We start from the raw sequence: 14,781 nt of genomic DNA, 5'->3' as shown, positions 1-14,781 counted from the left end.
CTGGCTCTATACAGCTCCCTGAAAGGAGGTTGGAGTGAGGTGGAGGTTGGGCTCTTCTCCCAAGGAACAGGTGATAGGATGAGAGGAAATAGCCTGAAGTTGCACCAGGGGAGGTTTAGGTTGGCCATGAGAAATAATTTCTTTATGGAAAGAGTGTTCAGACATTGGCCCAGGCTGCCCAGGGCAGTGGTGGAGTCACCATCCCTGGAGGGGTTTCAAAGCCACAGAGCTGTGGTGCTGAGGGCCATGGATTAGCCCCAGCCTTGGCAGAGTTAGAGAAAGGTTGGACTGGAGGATCTTAGAAGCCTTTTCCAACCAAAACCATTCAATGGTTCTCTCCATGGCACACTGGGGACGCAGGCAGGTTCACAGCTCCTCTGATCCCTTCCCAATGTGATCATCAGGGTTACAAATTTCCAAGGTGATACAAGGGCAAACTGGAAGTGCCCCTGGGGAGTTGGCTGCCTGACTCAAGCACTCACCCTGAAAGACTCAAAATCCCAATTTCCTCTGTGGGGATTTCAGCTTGGCTAAAATAAATGAGATTAATCTAATCAGAGAGATGGATGAAGCTCATTAAAACAGAAGATTAAAAAAGCCCCACCCTGCCTATTACCCCTGCTCCTGGGGTCATCTGCATTTGTGGCAAGTTAAAGCCACCCAGGAATTGGATTCTCTCACAGAAATCTGGAGGAAATGCATTAAAAATCCGTTCTGCTGCTACAGCTCTTCATGACACCAGTCCCATGGGGAAGGAAACGAATGCAGGGCAAATGGCTAAGGATGTAAATACAGAGAGCTGCCTCCTCTGGGGTCAGGAGCTGGAGGCTGGGAGCAGCCATACCTGCTCTGACATGGGACAGCAGCAAACTGCAGTCACCACCAGGGCACTGCTGCTTTATTCTCTGTAAATGCTGCTTTCTCATCCTCAGCTTCCTCACACAATGCTGAAGATCAGAAACCAGGTCTGGTATTGCACAAAACCAAACAGGGAGCACCAGGGGGATTCCTGGACAGAATTTGGGCCAGATTGGGCCCATGATGAGTTTAGTGGTTTTACTTCTCATGATCAGCTGCTTTCCTGCACACAAGCTGCTGCCAGCCCCTTCCTCTGTCCCTGAGCAGGGCAGCCACCCCTCAAAGCCTCTTTGTGCCCTGGTGTGTGGATGTGCACGGTTTGGGTGGATGAACCCTCTGCATGGATGCTCCTCACATGCAAACGCGACTCGCACACCACAGGCACAGGGTCTCATTGCCTTCGCTTCCCATGCCTGGCGGTGTGTTTTGCACGCAGAAGCCACCAGAAGCAGCTTTGGTCGTGCCTCTGAGGCATCAGACATTGAAAAGGCACTTCCGGAGTGGTTCGTACGGCATCGCCGAAGCATTTCAGCTGGAAGAGACCTTTAAGATCGTCGAGTCCAACCATTAATCCAGCACGGCCAGGTCCGCACAGAACAGCGTCCCCCCGCACCGCACCCGCCCGGTTCACCGTTAATGGCTGCGCGCTGTGGCCCTATCCCCGGGCGGGCACGGCCGCCACTAGAGGGCAGCAGCGCTCCGCGGGATCGGCCGCTGGGGGGCCGAAGGCGAGGTGCAAGCGCAGCTGCGCGGTGTCCCTTTGTCATTAACCTCCCGCATTTTCCTCAGCCCTCTGCTCTCCGGCCGCGGTCATCATCCCTTTGCTTACTTTTATTCTGGTTTTCTGCAGCCGGCTCTGCCCCAGCTCCTTCCATGAACCGGCAGCAGGAAAGAACTGGGGGTGCCCAAACTGTCCCCTGTGCACGGAGTGGTACCCAGCAGTGCTTCCAAACTGGGGCAGCTCCTTGCCAGACAGGGGTGTGTGTATAAACACTGCAAACACAAACAATGTAAATAGAACTATAAACAGATATCCAGGTTTGGCCTCTCTCTGTCGCGTTACAGCAAACATTCAGAGCAAGACCAGGTCGTCCAGAATGAGTGAAAGAGCGTCCAGGAGCTCTTGGGTAAGCTGCCCAGTAAGTGAGAGGAGAAATGGTACTTTTGCAGGAGCCATTGAATACTACCAGGGATCCTGAGTATTCCAAGTGGATGCTTTCATCCTGTGCTCAGTAAGAGATGAGAGAAATGCCTCTGAAGGCTGAAGGACTCTTGGGTGCCTTCCTCAAGGCTCTCCACTGCAGAAGAGTGCCTTGCAGAAGAGGTTATTTAATGTGCTTCACTTTCTGCATGCACAGAACTAAGAGCTTTCTCCTGAGGAACTGTCAGGTCTCACCAGTTCAAAGGGTTTGGAGATCCTCAGAGTAATGAGCAAAACGTTGTTAGGAGGCACATTTTAAAAGGAAAACCTGCATTTGATGCAGATGTCTCCATTTGTTTTGTTAGGCTGCAGAGGACTTCTCCCTGTCTGCCTCTTTCCTTCATCAACCTCCATTAAAGTGGCTTCTTGGAGACTGGAACCCTCCATGGACTTAGATATTCTCTGCATTCCAGTCTCAGCAGCCCAGCCCTGTCCTGGCAGCAGGTAGTGCAGTGTGGAGGTGATGCTGCAAGCTGCTCCTCACCATTCCAGGAGCCCACACCTTAGGGTTTGGCTATGACCCTGTGGTGTGCAGGACCAGCAGAGCAAACAAACTTCCTGCACTGAGTGAAGGCTGCTGCCTGAGGGGAGGAGTTCAGTGTCTGGCCCCTCCACAGCTCAGGGGAGCTGGGTTAGGAGCTGCCTCTTCCACACTGAAACACTCCCGAGCAGCAATTGCCTTGACAAATCTTTTCAGACCTCTCCTGCTCCCTGCAAGCTGAGTAGCCCCAGGTGAGTCCCTGGCAGTGGCACCATCTCCAGGCTGGGATGCAGAGGGAGAGCTTCAGCCCCTGGCTGTGGGGAAGCACCATGCTAAGGTCTTTAAATGATATTGATCCCTGGAGGGCACCCTGCCTGGTATCCAGCTAACCAAGGGCCCTGGAATGATGCTCCAGCAAATATGTATTAAAATGGTTTGGGTAAGAGCTGCTTGTTTTGACCATTTATTGGTCCTCTGAAGGCTGCCCCGTGGCAGGCTGCGGTGCCATGGGCACTTCGTGTGCTGCAGGAGCTGATTTCCACGTGGAGGACCAGCTTTGATCAGCTATGGAAACGAGGTGAGGCTCATCCCACCCCCTGCTTCAACTAGCTGAGGATCCTCCCAGCCAAGCTGGACTCCACCACACCGTTTATGTAGGATCCTTCATTCCCTGTCAGAGCAGGCTGCTTGGTTTTGATGCAATTCAGAAGGCTCAGAAGAGCCCAAACCAAACCTCCACAAACCCCAGGCTAGGCAGTCCCTGGCAGCCATGACTCACCGATGGGGGGGCTCTGGAGCGGCACTGGAGCCTTCCCCCTCCCTGCCTACAGCTCACACCTCTGCCTCACCTGCACTGCTGCCCCCTGCCAGCATTTTCCATGTGCTCCAAGTGCAGCTGAACCTCAGCTCTTCCTCAGAGAAGCTTCCCGCTGCTGCTGTGGCAGGCAAGGTAAATCCCTACACTTGCCCTGGCTGAGCTCCCTTCTGCCCAGCTCCGCACCCCGGGCAGGTCTCACAGGATGGCAGCACAGCCTGAGGGTCGTCAGCAAAGTGGCTAAGGGTCTCCTCTGTCCCTTCATGCAGGTGATTGATGAAGCTGCTGCACAAAGTGCAGGTACAGACTGAGCTAACTGAACACCACCAAGCTGTCTACCTTCACCCCTCTCCTCTTACCTTCTTAAATTGCTGGAGCAGGCCCAGAGAAGGGCAACAAAGGTGGAGAAGGGCCTGGAAAACAGGGCTGGGGAGGAGGAGCTGAGGGACGTGGAGGGTATTGAGCCTGGAGAAGAGGAGGCTGAGGGGAGACCTCATTGCTCTCTACAACTCCCTGGAGGTTGGAGCCAGGTGGGGATTTTGGTCTCTTCTCCCAAGCCTCAGGTGATAGAGAAAGAGGAAGGGGCCTGAGATTGTGCCAGGGGAGGGTTGCTGCAAGAGCGGTCAGGGACTGGAGGAGGCAGCCCAGGGAAGAGGCAGAGTCCCCATCCCTGGAGGGGTTCCAGAAAGGTGTGGCCATGGCAGATAGGGACAGGGTTTGGTGGCCATGGGGATCCTGGGTCGGTCTCAGAGAGCTTTCCCAACCCCAACCCTTCTGCAGTTCTGTGAGGTGGACAGCCCCAGCCTTGCTGCAAGAGGGAGGAGCAGGAGAGGAGCAGAGAGGCAGGGGCTGAGAGTGCCAGCAAGGCCAGGGTGTGTGGAAGCTGTTTATTATTCAGCCTGCTCTAAGGTGTACAGTCATGAGAACAACAAAACGATGCTGGAAGCCCAGGAGTATCTACAGTCTCGCCTTGTTGTCGTGAGGTCCGTCGAGGCCTTGCACAGGTCGTCGCGTTTGGTACCACAAGTGTGTAAAATCCAGACAGATTTTGAACAGGTTAACAGTGGTATGTACAGGGAATAAAAGGAAATTCAAGTATCAAAATACAGACAGATTAAATAACATTTGTATTACAAATCAGTCCCACTGCCAGACGCCACAACTAGCACAAGTGTCCACACTGCAAACTGACCGCGGCTGCTCCGCCCCGCGCGGCGCCCTCGGCCACCCGCCGTGGCTGGGAAAAGGTTTGAGCTACATCCACGCTGCCAGGGCAGCACAGCTACCTCCTCTTGCAACAGACAGATCGACCAGGAATGCCAAAGGCAGAGCTCAAAGAGGACCTCTGCATCCAGAGCCAACTGCAGACCTTGCTCTTCAGGGAAGGGCTGCAGAGGGAAGCTTGAGGGAGTTCTGCTGCTGGAGCCTGCTCAGGTGGGGCAGAGAGCCTTGAAGCCACTGCCCCCCTGCAGCTGCACCCAGAATGTGTTGGGAGGGACTATTTGGCATCTGGTCTGTGGCTCAGCAGCCTCCTGAAGGTCCAAACTTGTCATGAGAGGTCATGGTAGGAGCCACATCTTGGGGGAGGGGGTCAGCTGTGCACCCCACACAAGTTGCATAATTTCTTCTAAAAAGAGAATTTCTTCTAACAAGAAATCCCAGAGCAAGGTCAGAGGCAGCTGAAGAGCTAAGATCAGGTGTTGCAGGGTTTGTTTTCTTTAAATACAAAAGGATAAAGCAGCTTCAGTTTGGGGGAAACAAAACAAAAAACTCATCCCCTCCTGTACAAAAAAGACAAAACTGCTCCGGGGTCAGCGGTCCTGGGGTCAGCGGTCCTGGGGTCAGCGGTCCTGGGGTCAGCGGTCCTGGGGTCAGGCCATGCAAAGCAGAGCCTGGCCCTACAGGGGGAGCCAGGCCCAGGGCAGCACAGCAGTTGCCCTTGGACTCAGAGTCGTGTTCAGCACCAGACGCTGAGGGCACTTCCCTCCAGAAGCCACAGGACCCAGTGGGGAGGAAGAGCCCCAACACCCCATGGCAGCTGTGAGCCAGTGGCTGGCAGGGCCCAGGGCCAGGCTCCAGCACACAAAGTACCTTGAGAAAAGCCACGGAGCGAGAGGGGGAGGCACTGCCCAAACTGCCTTGTACGAGGTGAGAAGCTCTGGCTAAGGAGCTGCTGAGTCACTGAAGACAGCCATAGGATTATGCCCAGGACTGGGGAAGGACCACCAGGGTCACCAAGCCAGTCCCTTGGAGTCTCCATCACCACATCACCTCCAAGCCAGCCCTCAAGAGCTCATGCATCCAAAAAACCCCAAACCACCACCCAGAGAGGGCTGTCCTCCTCCCAAGCAGAGGTTCAAGATGCAATCTCTCCAAGATTTGTTACCAGCACATCAAATATTTACACTTACACCAGCAGGGATTGCAACATTGGCAGGACAAGGAATGTCAGCTTTCCAAATTCATCAGCGTGCAGCAACCTCCACTGCCCCCAGGCACAGCTTCCTGCCCCGGGCTCCTGCTTCACTCCTCTCCCAGCCTCGCTGGCTTGAGAGGCACGCACCAAATCCTGACATACAGCAGCAGTGGAGCCAGGCAGGAACTCTTGGGGCACGTCAGAACAGTAAAGCAGCAGGGCGCCCCCAGCAGGGCACCCCCAGCAGGGCATCCCTACCAGGGCACCCCCAGCAGGGCGCCCCCAGCAGGGCATCCCCTCAACCATCACGATGCCTGTTGAGATTTTTTGCATCTGAAGAATTAGAATCAGAACCAGTTTGAGATCTCTCCCTCGAGGGAAACTGTTGTGAGAACATCAGTCACTGCCAGACACCTCCTGGGGCACACTCTGGTCACCCCACAGAAGGGGCAGCACACAGCACCTTTGGGGATAAGGGACTCAGACCTTGCTCAGGTTGAGAGGCTCCCTCCTCAGCTAGGGAGTGCTTCAGGATAATGCCCAACGTTTAACTCCTCCTTGGTTCATCTTCTGAAGCTGTTGCACTAATTAAATAACGAGCTAGTATCAAAAAGTGCTAAGTCACCATAGAATACACTTTAAAAACCAAAGGCCCCCAGGCTTGAAGGACATAACTGGGTTTGAAAAGGAGCTGGGAGCACAGGGGGCTGGGGAAGGGACTCGGTACGTAACAGGAAGGTTGTGTCCTTGCCCTGGAAACATCAAGAACTGCAGGGCAGCAGCTCTCTGGAGGGGCAGCAAGCTTTGTACCACAGGGAATGCTTGGCCACAGCCACTCTGGGCTGAAGGGTCCTTTGCAAACTCTTCCTTAGGTTATTTCCATTTGCTAGGAAATCCTGGAGCAGCACCAGGAGCAAAGGCTGCTGCCCCCCCGCAGGCTTCTCCTGCTGCAGGAAGTTATTGCCAGGAATTTGGCCTCCTCTACTCTTCACCCAGAACTGAAGCCACTTGAAGTACCATGAGAGATGCACACACCACTCCCACTGCTAAGCCTTTCTCTGCACCCCTTGCTGGGCTGCGTGGATTCTCAGTCAACAAGGATCAGTGCTGGTGCTCCTCACCCCAAACCTGCAGCGCTACATTTAAGCCAGGACCTGGATTTGCCCTGCGTCATTTCTGATGTGAAGATAAAGAGGAGATGGGTTACAAGGCATTTGTCTCAGGCTAGCAGAGGTGACATCACACCCAGAAGGCTCAGCTGTCCTCTGCTAGACATGGAGGGAGCTGCTTGTCTCAGCTGGGGGCTGGGATCCCTCTTCCCCCTCTGCTTTGGGAGCCCTCACTGAGCAGCCATGCACCCCCTCCGAGGTGGCCGCCAGTGCCAGGTGGAGATGATCTTCCTGTCAGCAGGACTCTGCTTCTTAGGTCTCTGCCCCGTTACTACATCTCCATGGTCGGAGCCAGCTGCCTGCAGATCAGCTTCCCAGAGGCAAACAGAAAGGAAGAGAATGGAATGAATGAGTGCTGAGGCACAGGGAAATAAGGGCTGGGGAAGATGAGGCAGAGATGGGACACAGCTGTGAGGGTTATGGACACACAGCAGAAGCTCTGCAGATTAGGCAGGGCTGCCTGTGATGCCAGCAAGCTCTGGATGGTCACCTTACAAAGGCACATGCTGGAAGGGAATCCTTTCAGGAGGTGCTGAGGATCCTGCCTCTCTCAGCTGAAAGCAGGATGAGAGCAGGGCAGCTCAGACCCTCTGCAGTCAGCATGGGCAGCTGCACACTTCCAGCCAGGCACTGCGCTCCCAGTGCTGCTGTTAGCTCGGTTCCCCTCTGAAGGACACACTGCAGCTTTCATGGGGCTGTGAACCACCACATGGCATCCTGGACATGCTCCAACCTGTGCCAAGTGCCCTGTGGTCTCCTGCAAACAATTCCCAGTCACATTCTGGAACTAAAAGCTGCTTCCACTGAGGCAGAGAGCCACAGGGAGACTTCCCCAGAGGAAAAGCAAGCACAGGAGGAACGGCCACGGGGGCAGCCCCCCACAGGGCCATCCCTGGCTCTCCAGCAGGGAAGGTGACAGATGTTTCATGAGCCCCATAGCCCTTATTGTGCACTGGTTTGGAGATGGCAAACAAGCTGTGGGGTGGGCAGAAGGAGCTCCGTCTGCTCCCAGTGCCCAGCCCCTCCCCAGCACGGGGCTCACAACGTGTGCCTCCCAAAGCTTAACCTCCTCACACTCTGCCAAGTGAGGGCTGGGCCCACAGCTCATGGGGATGATGACAAACGGGACTAGGAGGGGGGAAAGCCTCCTGGGGAAACCGAAATGCATGCAACGAGAAGCGCAGCTGCCCTCGGAGAGGGGCCCGACCTCACAGTGGGAACGATCACAGCCAGCCCAAACCAGCAGTCCCCTCGGGGCAGAATTCCTGCTTCAGGCTTTGAGGGGAGAGATGGTGGGCAAGGGCCCCCGTGAGGAGATCTGGTGAAGGTTGTTATTTGCAGACAGCATCACAGTGGTTAGTGTCGATTCCAGCGGCAGGCAGGACAGGTGAGGTCACTGCAACAGTACGCAGCCGTGGCTCGTTCGGGAGGAAGAGGATGGAGGAGGAGGAGGGAGTGTGTGCACCACAGAGACAAGAAGTCTCCATCAGTCCAAGGATAAGAAGGTGAGGGGGGGAGGAAAAAAGCCTGGGGAGTGTCACTTTGCCCCAGGGATTCACAGTGCCAGAGCAAGGGGACAGATGGGAACGGCCGGCGGCTTCCTGGATCCACATCGCCGACTGCCCCAGCCGGCACCCCTCTGCTCCCCCGCCCCCGGTGCCTGTCACCCTGTCACCCTTCTTCCCGAGTCAGGAGGATTCACAGTGCTCAGTGGTGCTCAGGTACAAAAGCTGGTTAAGGTCCTACAGTCTCCTAAGTGCTGCTGCCTGGAGCGGCGCCGAGGCGGGGCCCAGCGAGCAGGCGGGGCCCAGCGAGCAGCCGGAGCAGGAGGGAGCTTAGAGGAGCAGAGATCAGCTGGCAAAGGCACGGTTAGACGGGGTGGGCACAGGGTGCTTTAGAAGATAGTGGTCTCATACTTAGTGCTGAGGGTCCGCTTGGAGTCCTGTTTGGGGTCCACGACCCAGGAGACGCTGGCATGGGACTGGGAATCTTGGTCCACTTCAGGGGGCTCCAGCTGGAAAAGAGGGAGAGCAAAGGGCAGGTTAGGTCACCAGCTGTGCTGCTGGGAGCCTGGAAGCAGGGAGAGGCTGCTGCCCCGCCTGCTGCCCTGCCCGCTGCCCTGCCCAGAGCTGCACAGGTGTGCAGGGCAGCAGCTCTCACGGGGGAGGCACTGGAACTCCTCACAGCCACAGTGTCTCTGACCATGCCAAGCTCTACCCAGGACCCTGAGATGGCTCCCAGGCCCCTGACACTGAGCTTCACTTCAGCCCACAAAGCACAGAAGGCTGAGTGCTGTACAGAGGGGTCCATAAATTACAAGTGGCAGAGGAGAGGGAGGGAGGCAGCTCCTGGCAGGTGAGCTCCTGCATGATTTACTCTCCTGCCCAAGCACAGCTCTTTCATATTGTCCTCCTGAATCAGGCTCCTACAGGAAGGTTAACAGCACCAGAAAGAGTATCCTGGCTCGCTGAGGCCAGGAGCCACTCTGCATCAGCTGCAGATGAGTGGCTGGTCCCTGGGGCTCAGCTGAGCCCACAGCAGGGCCCTGGCAGGAGCAGCCAGGAGAGGGGCACAGGGCAGCAGGGCAGGAGGTGCGGGAAGCAGGGGGGCAGGCAGCTGGCACTGGCTGGGGCAGCCTGAGGTCGGCTGGCAATGCAAGGTGGCAGGAAGGAGGGCAAAGACCTTGGCTCCAGGGCTAAGAGACTGCAGCGGCAGGTAGGAGGGGCGGTGAGCTGTGCAGGTGTGACACAGACAACAGCCAGAGGCGGGGGGGAGCGGCACCTGGGCGGGGGGAGCAAGCACAACACAGACAAGAGGAGAGGTTAGGCAGGCAGAGGGGCTGTGCCCTGCTCCTCAGCAGCTCCAGTCCCAGCTGCCTTTGGCTGCAGGGCCTCTCCTGTACTGCAAACCTCAGGCACTTCCAAGCCCCACCTCGAAGTGTTCCTGTGTGCGCTGCCCTGGCTGACCCTGCTCTGGCAGAGGGGTTGGACTGGATGATCTCTGGAGGTCCCTTCTAACCCCTAATGTTCTGAGGCTCTGGGAAACCACAGGTTCCCTCCTGACCCTGCTGCAGCTCTGCAGGGTTTGCACATGGAAGCTGTGCTGGACCCAGGCCCTTCCCACCCAGGCTAAGTTATTGGTTGGACTGGATGATCTTGCAGCTCATTCCCAGCCTGAACAATTCTATCACTCTGTGATTCCCACCTCTGTCTGCCCTCATCCCACCAGGGGAAGCCCTAACATGGTAGCAGGGCTGCCAGCAGAGCCACAGGCACTGCAGTATCAGTGGTGCCTGAAGCTGCAGGCACCTTATAGAACCATGGAATTATTTGGGTTGGGAAAGGCCTCCAAGAGCATCCAGTCCAACACCAACCCAACCTCACCATGGCCACTAAACCACAACCCCAGCTGCCATGGCCACAGCTTTCTTGAACACCTCCAGGGACAGTGACTCCACCACTTCCCTGGGCAGCCTCTGCCAGTCCTGACCACTCCTGCAGTGAAGAAGTTTTTCCTCACCCCCATCCTAACCCTTCCCTGGCACAATTTCAGGCCATTTCCTCTCATCCTACCACCTGAGACAAGGAGAGCCCAACCCCCACCTGGCTCCAACCTCCTTTCAGGGAGCTGTAGACAGCCTGAAGGTCTCCCCTCAGCCTCCTCTTCTCCAGACTAAACACCCCCAGGTCCCTGAGCTGCTCCTCCCCAGCCCTGCTCTCCAGACCCCTCCCCAGCCTGTGCAGGTCTGTGCCCCCAGGCCCTGGGGGCTGGTGCCAGCTCAGGCTGTGCCCCTGGGTACGTACTGCAGCCTTCCTCACGCCAGCTCGGGGCTTAGGCACCGGTTTGGAAGATTTTGTCTCAATGACTTCTCCTGCTGCAGCACCCAGAGGCTTTGCTCTCTGGGCTTGGAGGGCCAGCTGGTAGGCAACCTCAAATGCCTGCCCCAGTGTGAGGATGATCTCATAGGTCAGGTTCTGGGGAGAGAACACAGAGAAACGGAGCCCTCAGGTGTGGGCCAGCAGAGCTCCTGTGCTCTGCAGCCTGCTCTGGAGATGCAGATCTTAGCAGAGCCATCAGCTCTCCATTGCAGGTCACATCCTGCTGTCCCCCTGGCAAAGCTACTGAGCTCCTGCCCTGTGGAGAAGCCACAGCAGCAGTGAGCTGCCTCTGTGCTCAGACAGCGCTGGCTGGGGGCACCAGCGGCAGCCCTGCCAGCATCGCTCAGCAGCTGTGCTGTGAAGAGACAGAAGCACAAAACACCCCCAGGGTGGTTTAGCCCCAGGACAAAAGCAGGCTCTGCTTCCACTCTGCAGCCAGCTCAGAGGCTGCTACATCAGCACACTTCACTCCAACTGAGGGGGGCTCGAGGTTTGTTCCTGGCATACTCCCCAGCAGGGAAAAGCTCCTGCCCTGCTTTATTCAGCACTGGGCAGTGCAGCAGTGAAGGCAGGCACTGTCCACAGAGCTGCCAGGCACTGTCCACAGAGCTGCCAGGCACTGTCCACAGAGCTGCCAGGTGCCAGCACTGGCAGCCAGGACTCAGGTACTTAACAGTGGGACCAGGTGAAAGAGGCCCAGCACAGCCCAGTGCCAGTCTGTGACTGCCCAGAACTGCAAGGGCTGTGGTGACCCTGAGTGGGCACTCACCACATCCACAGTGCTGAAGACATGGCAGTAGTGGTGGTTGGTCTGCAGATCCTTGGTGATGTAGGCAAAGGTGCAGAGGTCCTCGGGGTCCTGAGCAGCGCAGGAGATGTTCCGGATCTCGTGCTCGGCGATGACATTCTGCAGGGTCAGCCAGGGAGCCCCTCTCAGCCTTCTGGGCATGGCCAGGGGGTCCCCCAGCCCGGCCAGCCCCAGCCAGGCCAGCCCCAGCCCCAGCCCCAGCCCCAGCCCCAGCCCGGCCAGCCCCAGCCCCAGCCCCAGCCCCAGCCAGGCCAGCCCCAGCCCCAGCCAGGCCAGCCCCAGCCCCAGCCCCAGCCCCAGCCAGCCCCAGCCCCAGCCTGGCCAGCCCCAGCCCCAGCCCCAGCCCCAGCCCCAGCCAGCCCCAGCCCCAGCCTGGCCAGCCCCAGCCCCAGCCCCAGCCCCAGCCCCAGCCCCAGCCAGGCCAGCCCCAGCCCCAGCCCCAGCCCCAGCCCCAGCCCCAGCCCCAGCCCCAGCCCCAGCCAGGCCAGCCCCAGCCCCAGCCAGGCCAGCCCCAGCCCCAGCCCCAGCCCAGCCAGCCCCAGCCCCAGCCAGGCCAGCCCCAGCCCCAGCCCGGCCAGCCCCAGCCCCAGCCCAGCCAGCCCCAGCCCCAGCCCGGCCAGCCCCAGCCCCAGCCAGGCCAGCCCCAGCCCCAGCCCCAGCCCCAGCCCCGACACCATGCTCCACCACATCCTGCCTGCCACCACCACCTCCCTGGCAGCTCCTCAGCACCAGCTGTGGCTTCTAAAGCCAAGTGTGACTGTGCCCTGCAGCCCCCTCCCAGACAGCAGCTTGGAGCCACCTGAAGCTCACCTTGTTGGAGGCATCAATGAACTTCACCCCCTTGTAGGTGATGGACAGGATTATGGTGGGGATCTTCTTCATATGCTCTGTGGATTTCTTCAGAAACAAGGACATCCAAGTGACCACTTGTGGATGAATGCTCCCTCCCTCATCACCACCCAACCCAGCTCAGAGACCCACAAAGGGGTCCTGGACCAGAAGGAAAGCTGCTGCTTGGTGGAATCAGAGGGTACTGGAGGATGAGAAGCTGGAGAGGAGCCAGCAATGGGCACTTGCAGCCCAGAAGGGCTGTAACAAAAGCAGCCTGGCCAGCAGGCCACAGGAGGTGATTCTGCTCCTCTGCTCTGGAGAGAAACCTCCCCTGGAGTGCTTTGCCCAGCTCTGGGGCCCTTAGCACAAGAGAGACAGGGACCTGCTGGAGAGGGTCCAGAGGAGGATCACAAAGATGATCAGAAGGGTGGAGAACCTCCACTGTGGGGACAGGCTGAAAGAATTTGGGCTGTTCAGCCTGGAGGAGGCTCCAGGGAGACTTTAGAGCTGCATTTCAGTATGTGAAGAGGACCTCCAGCAAGGCTGGGGAGGGACTGTTCAGAAGGTGGTGAGACTCTGGCACAGGCTGCCCAGGGCTGTGGTTGAGGCCCCATCCCTGGAGACATTCAAGATCAGACTAGATGTGGCCCTGTGCAGCCTGCTCTAGCTGGAGGTGTCCCTGTAACTGCAGGGGGGGTTGGACAAGAGGCCCTTTGAGAGTCCCTTCCAACCCAATGTAATCTGCCTCTCTGGAAAGGGACCTGAAGTGACCCCAGCATCCCCCTCCCCACTGCAGAGACCTCCCAGCTACGGGGCCAGGTGCTGGGGCAGTCACCAGTGACATGGCACAGCCTGGCAGTGGCCTGGGCCCCTGCTTGACAGCCTGAAGGGTTTGGGGACCCACAGCTTCACCGAGCTCCCCCAGCCCCCTCTCCAGAGCATCCACCACAGGCTGCCGGCGCCCCCCCCGCCCGTGGCCCCCATACCCTCATCTTGGCACAGGCGTCCTGCGTGGACTCGGTCCCACGGAGGTCTTTGATCAGCATGGAGCCCAGGTACTGCTTGGGAGAGGGAGGAAGATGGAAGGCTCAGGCAGGACGCCCTGGCAGCCCCGAGCGGGGGCAGGAGCCTGGGGGTGGCAGAGGCAGCAGCCACTCACGTTGGCCTCGTAGCCGCAGGACTCGAAGATGAGCTTCTCCGGCTGGTGCTGCCAGCTCTGCACCGGCGCGTAGGGCGCGGCCAGGCTCGGGGGGCGCAGCGTCAGCCTGGGCTCCCGCTGCTCCTCCTGCAAGGGTTGGGGCGTGGAAGTGAAGCCACGGCAGGACCCCCTGCCCTGAAACACAGACCTCGGGGGGCTTTCTGGGTTGATGTGACCAAGGTTGGTGACAGCCAGAGCCTGCAGGGGCTGGCAGGGAGCGGCAGGGTGAGCTGCCAGGGCTGCTGGGAGCCACCTGGGTTTAAGGTGAGATTGAGGCACCAAGGAGCTGCTGTCTCCAGTGCCCCAAGCAGGCTGTGCCTGAGCACCTCCACACATCCCCTTGGCTCCTTGCTAGCTCCAGAGATGGGAGAAATCGCACTGAGAGGCCCCAGGGCAGCCAGGGGCACCAGCACTGACCTGAGCTCTGTAGCGCTCGGCTTTGCAGTAGGGAGCAGCCTCTGTGCCACGCTCGTGCTGCCTCCTGGCAGTGTCCCCCGAGGGCAGCAGCAGATCCCCAGACCTCCCTGTGCAGGAGTCACTCTGGCTTAGGGGTGACGACGTCTGGGAGATCAGATCCTGGCACTGAAAGCAGGAGACACCATGAACCATCCCAGTAAGCTGTGCCCACACCTTGCTCCTCTTTACAGTGCCCCACACAAAGGGGGCAGCGAGCAGGGCTCCTGGGGTTAGCTCCTGCTCTGCAGGCTCCTGCCTCAGTGCCATCCATCACAACATTTCTGCTCCAGATCCCTGCTGTAAAGAATTTCTTCCTCATCCTCAGTCTCGATCTCCCCTCTCCCAGCTCCAAGCCATTAGGGTTGGTCATCCTGGCACTCCCAGCCCTTGTCCAAAGTCCCTCCCCCCAGCTCTCCTGGAGCTCTTCAGGTAGTGGAAGGCTGCTCTAAAGTCTCCCTGGAGCCTTCTCTTCTCCAGGCTGAGCAGTCCCAACTCCTTCAGCCTGTCCCCAGAGCAGAGGTGATCCAGTCCTCTGACCATCTTTTCCCTGCTGCTCACACTGCTTTTGCTGTGTTTTTCCCACGACAGCCCTGGCTCACCCCAGGATGCTCTCAGGCAGTTCACAGCCTCCCGTGAGCCCATCCCAGGAGGGCAGAGCCAGCTGAGCTGTG

The 14,781-nt window shown here is 58.3% G+C and overlaps 1 protein-coding gene across 7 annotated transcripts in view; it reads right to left on the bottom strand.

Moving 5' to 3' along the window:
- Positions 1–4,227: 4,227 nt before the first annotated feature.
- The window catches only part of ANKS1A (ankyrin repeat and sterile alpha motif domain containing 1A), a 67,189-nt gene continuing 56,635 nt past the window's right edge, over positions 4,228–14,781 (bottom strand). For 4 of the 7 annotated variants that reach the window (XM_068159837.1, XM_068159839.1, XM_068159841.1 and 1 more), the window contains 8 exons: positions 14,072–14,236; positions 13,616–13,741; positions 13,443–13,514; positions 12,436–12,522; positions 11,587–11,724; positions 10,743–10,913; positions 9,622–9,720; positions 4,228–8,953 (listed from right to left, as the gene is read on the bottom strand). In XM_068159837.1, the coding sequence (XP_068015938.1) occupies positions 8,834–8,953; positions 9,622–9,720; positions 10,743–10,913; positions 11,587–11,724; positions 12,436–12,522; positions 13,443–13,514; positions 13,616–13,741; positions 14,072–14,236 (978 nt within the window). In that variant the 3' untranslated portion in view covers positions 4,228–8,833. The remainder of the gene's footprint in view (positions 8,954–9,621; positions 9,721–10,742; positions 10,914–11,586; positions 11,725–12,435; positions 12,523–13,442; positions 13,515–13,615; positions 13,742–14,071; positions 14,237–14,781) is intronic. The other 3 variants (XM_068159840.1, XM_068159843.1, XM_068159838.1) reach the window with 2 other exon arrangements.

The sequence above is a fragment of the Melanerpes formicivorus genome, unplaced genomic scaffold (genome assembly GCF_026170545.1).
Source record: "Melanerpes formicivorus ecotype bairdi unplaced genomic scaffold, bMelFor1.0.p_v2 SCAF_46, whole genome shotgun sequence".
In the NCBI taxonomy this organism is placed as follows: domain Eukaryota; kingdom Metazoa; phylum Chordata; class Aves; order Piciformes; family Picidae; genus Melanerpes; species Melanerpes formicivorus.
The sequence above is the reverse complement of the archived record's forward strand: the minus strand, read 5'-3'. Positions and strand labels throughout refer to the sequence as shown.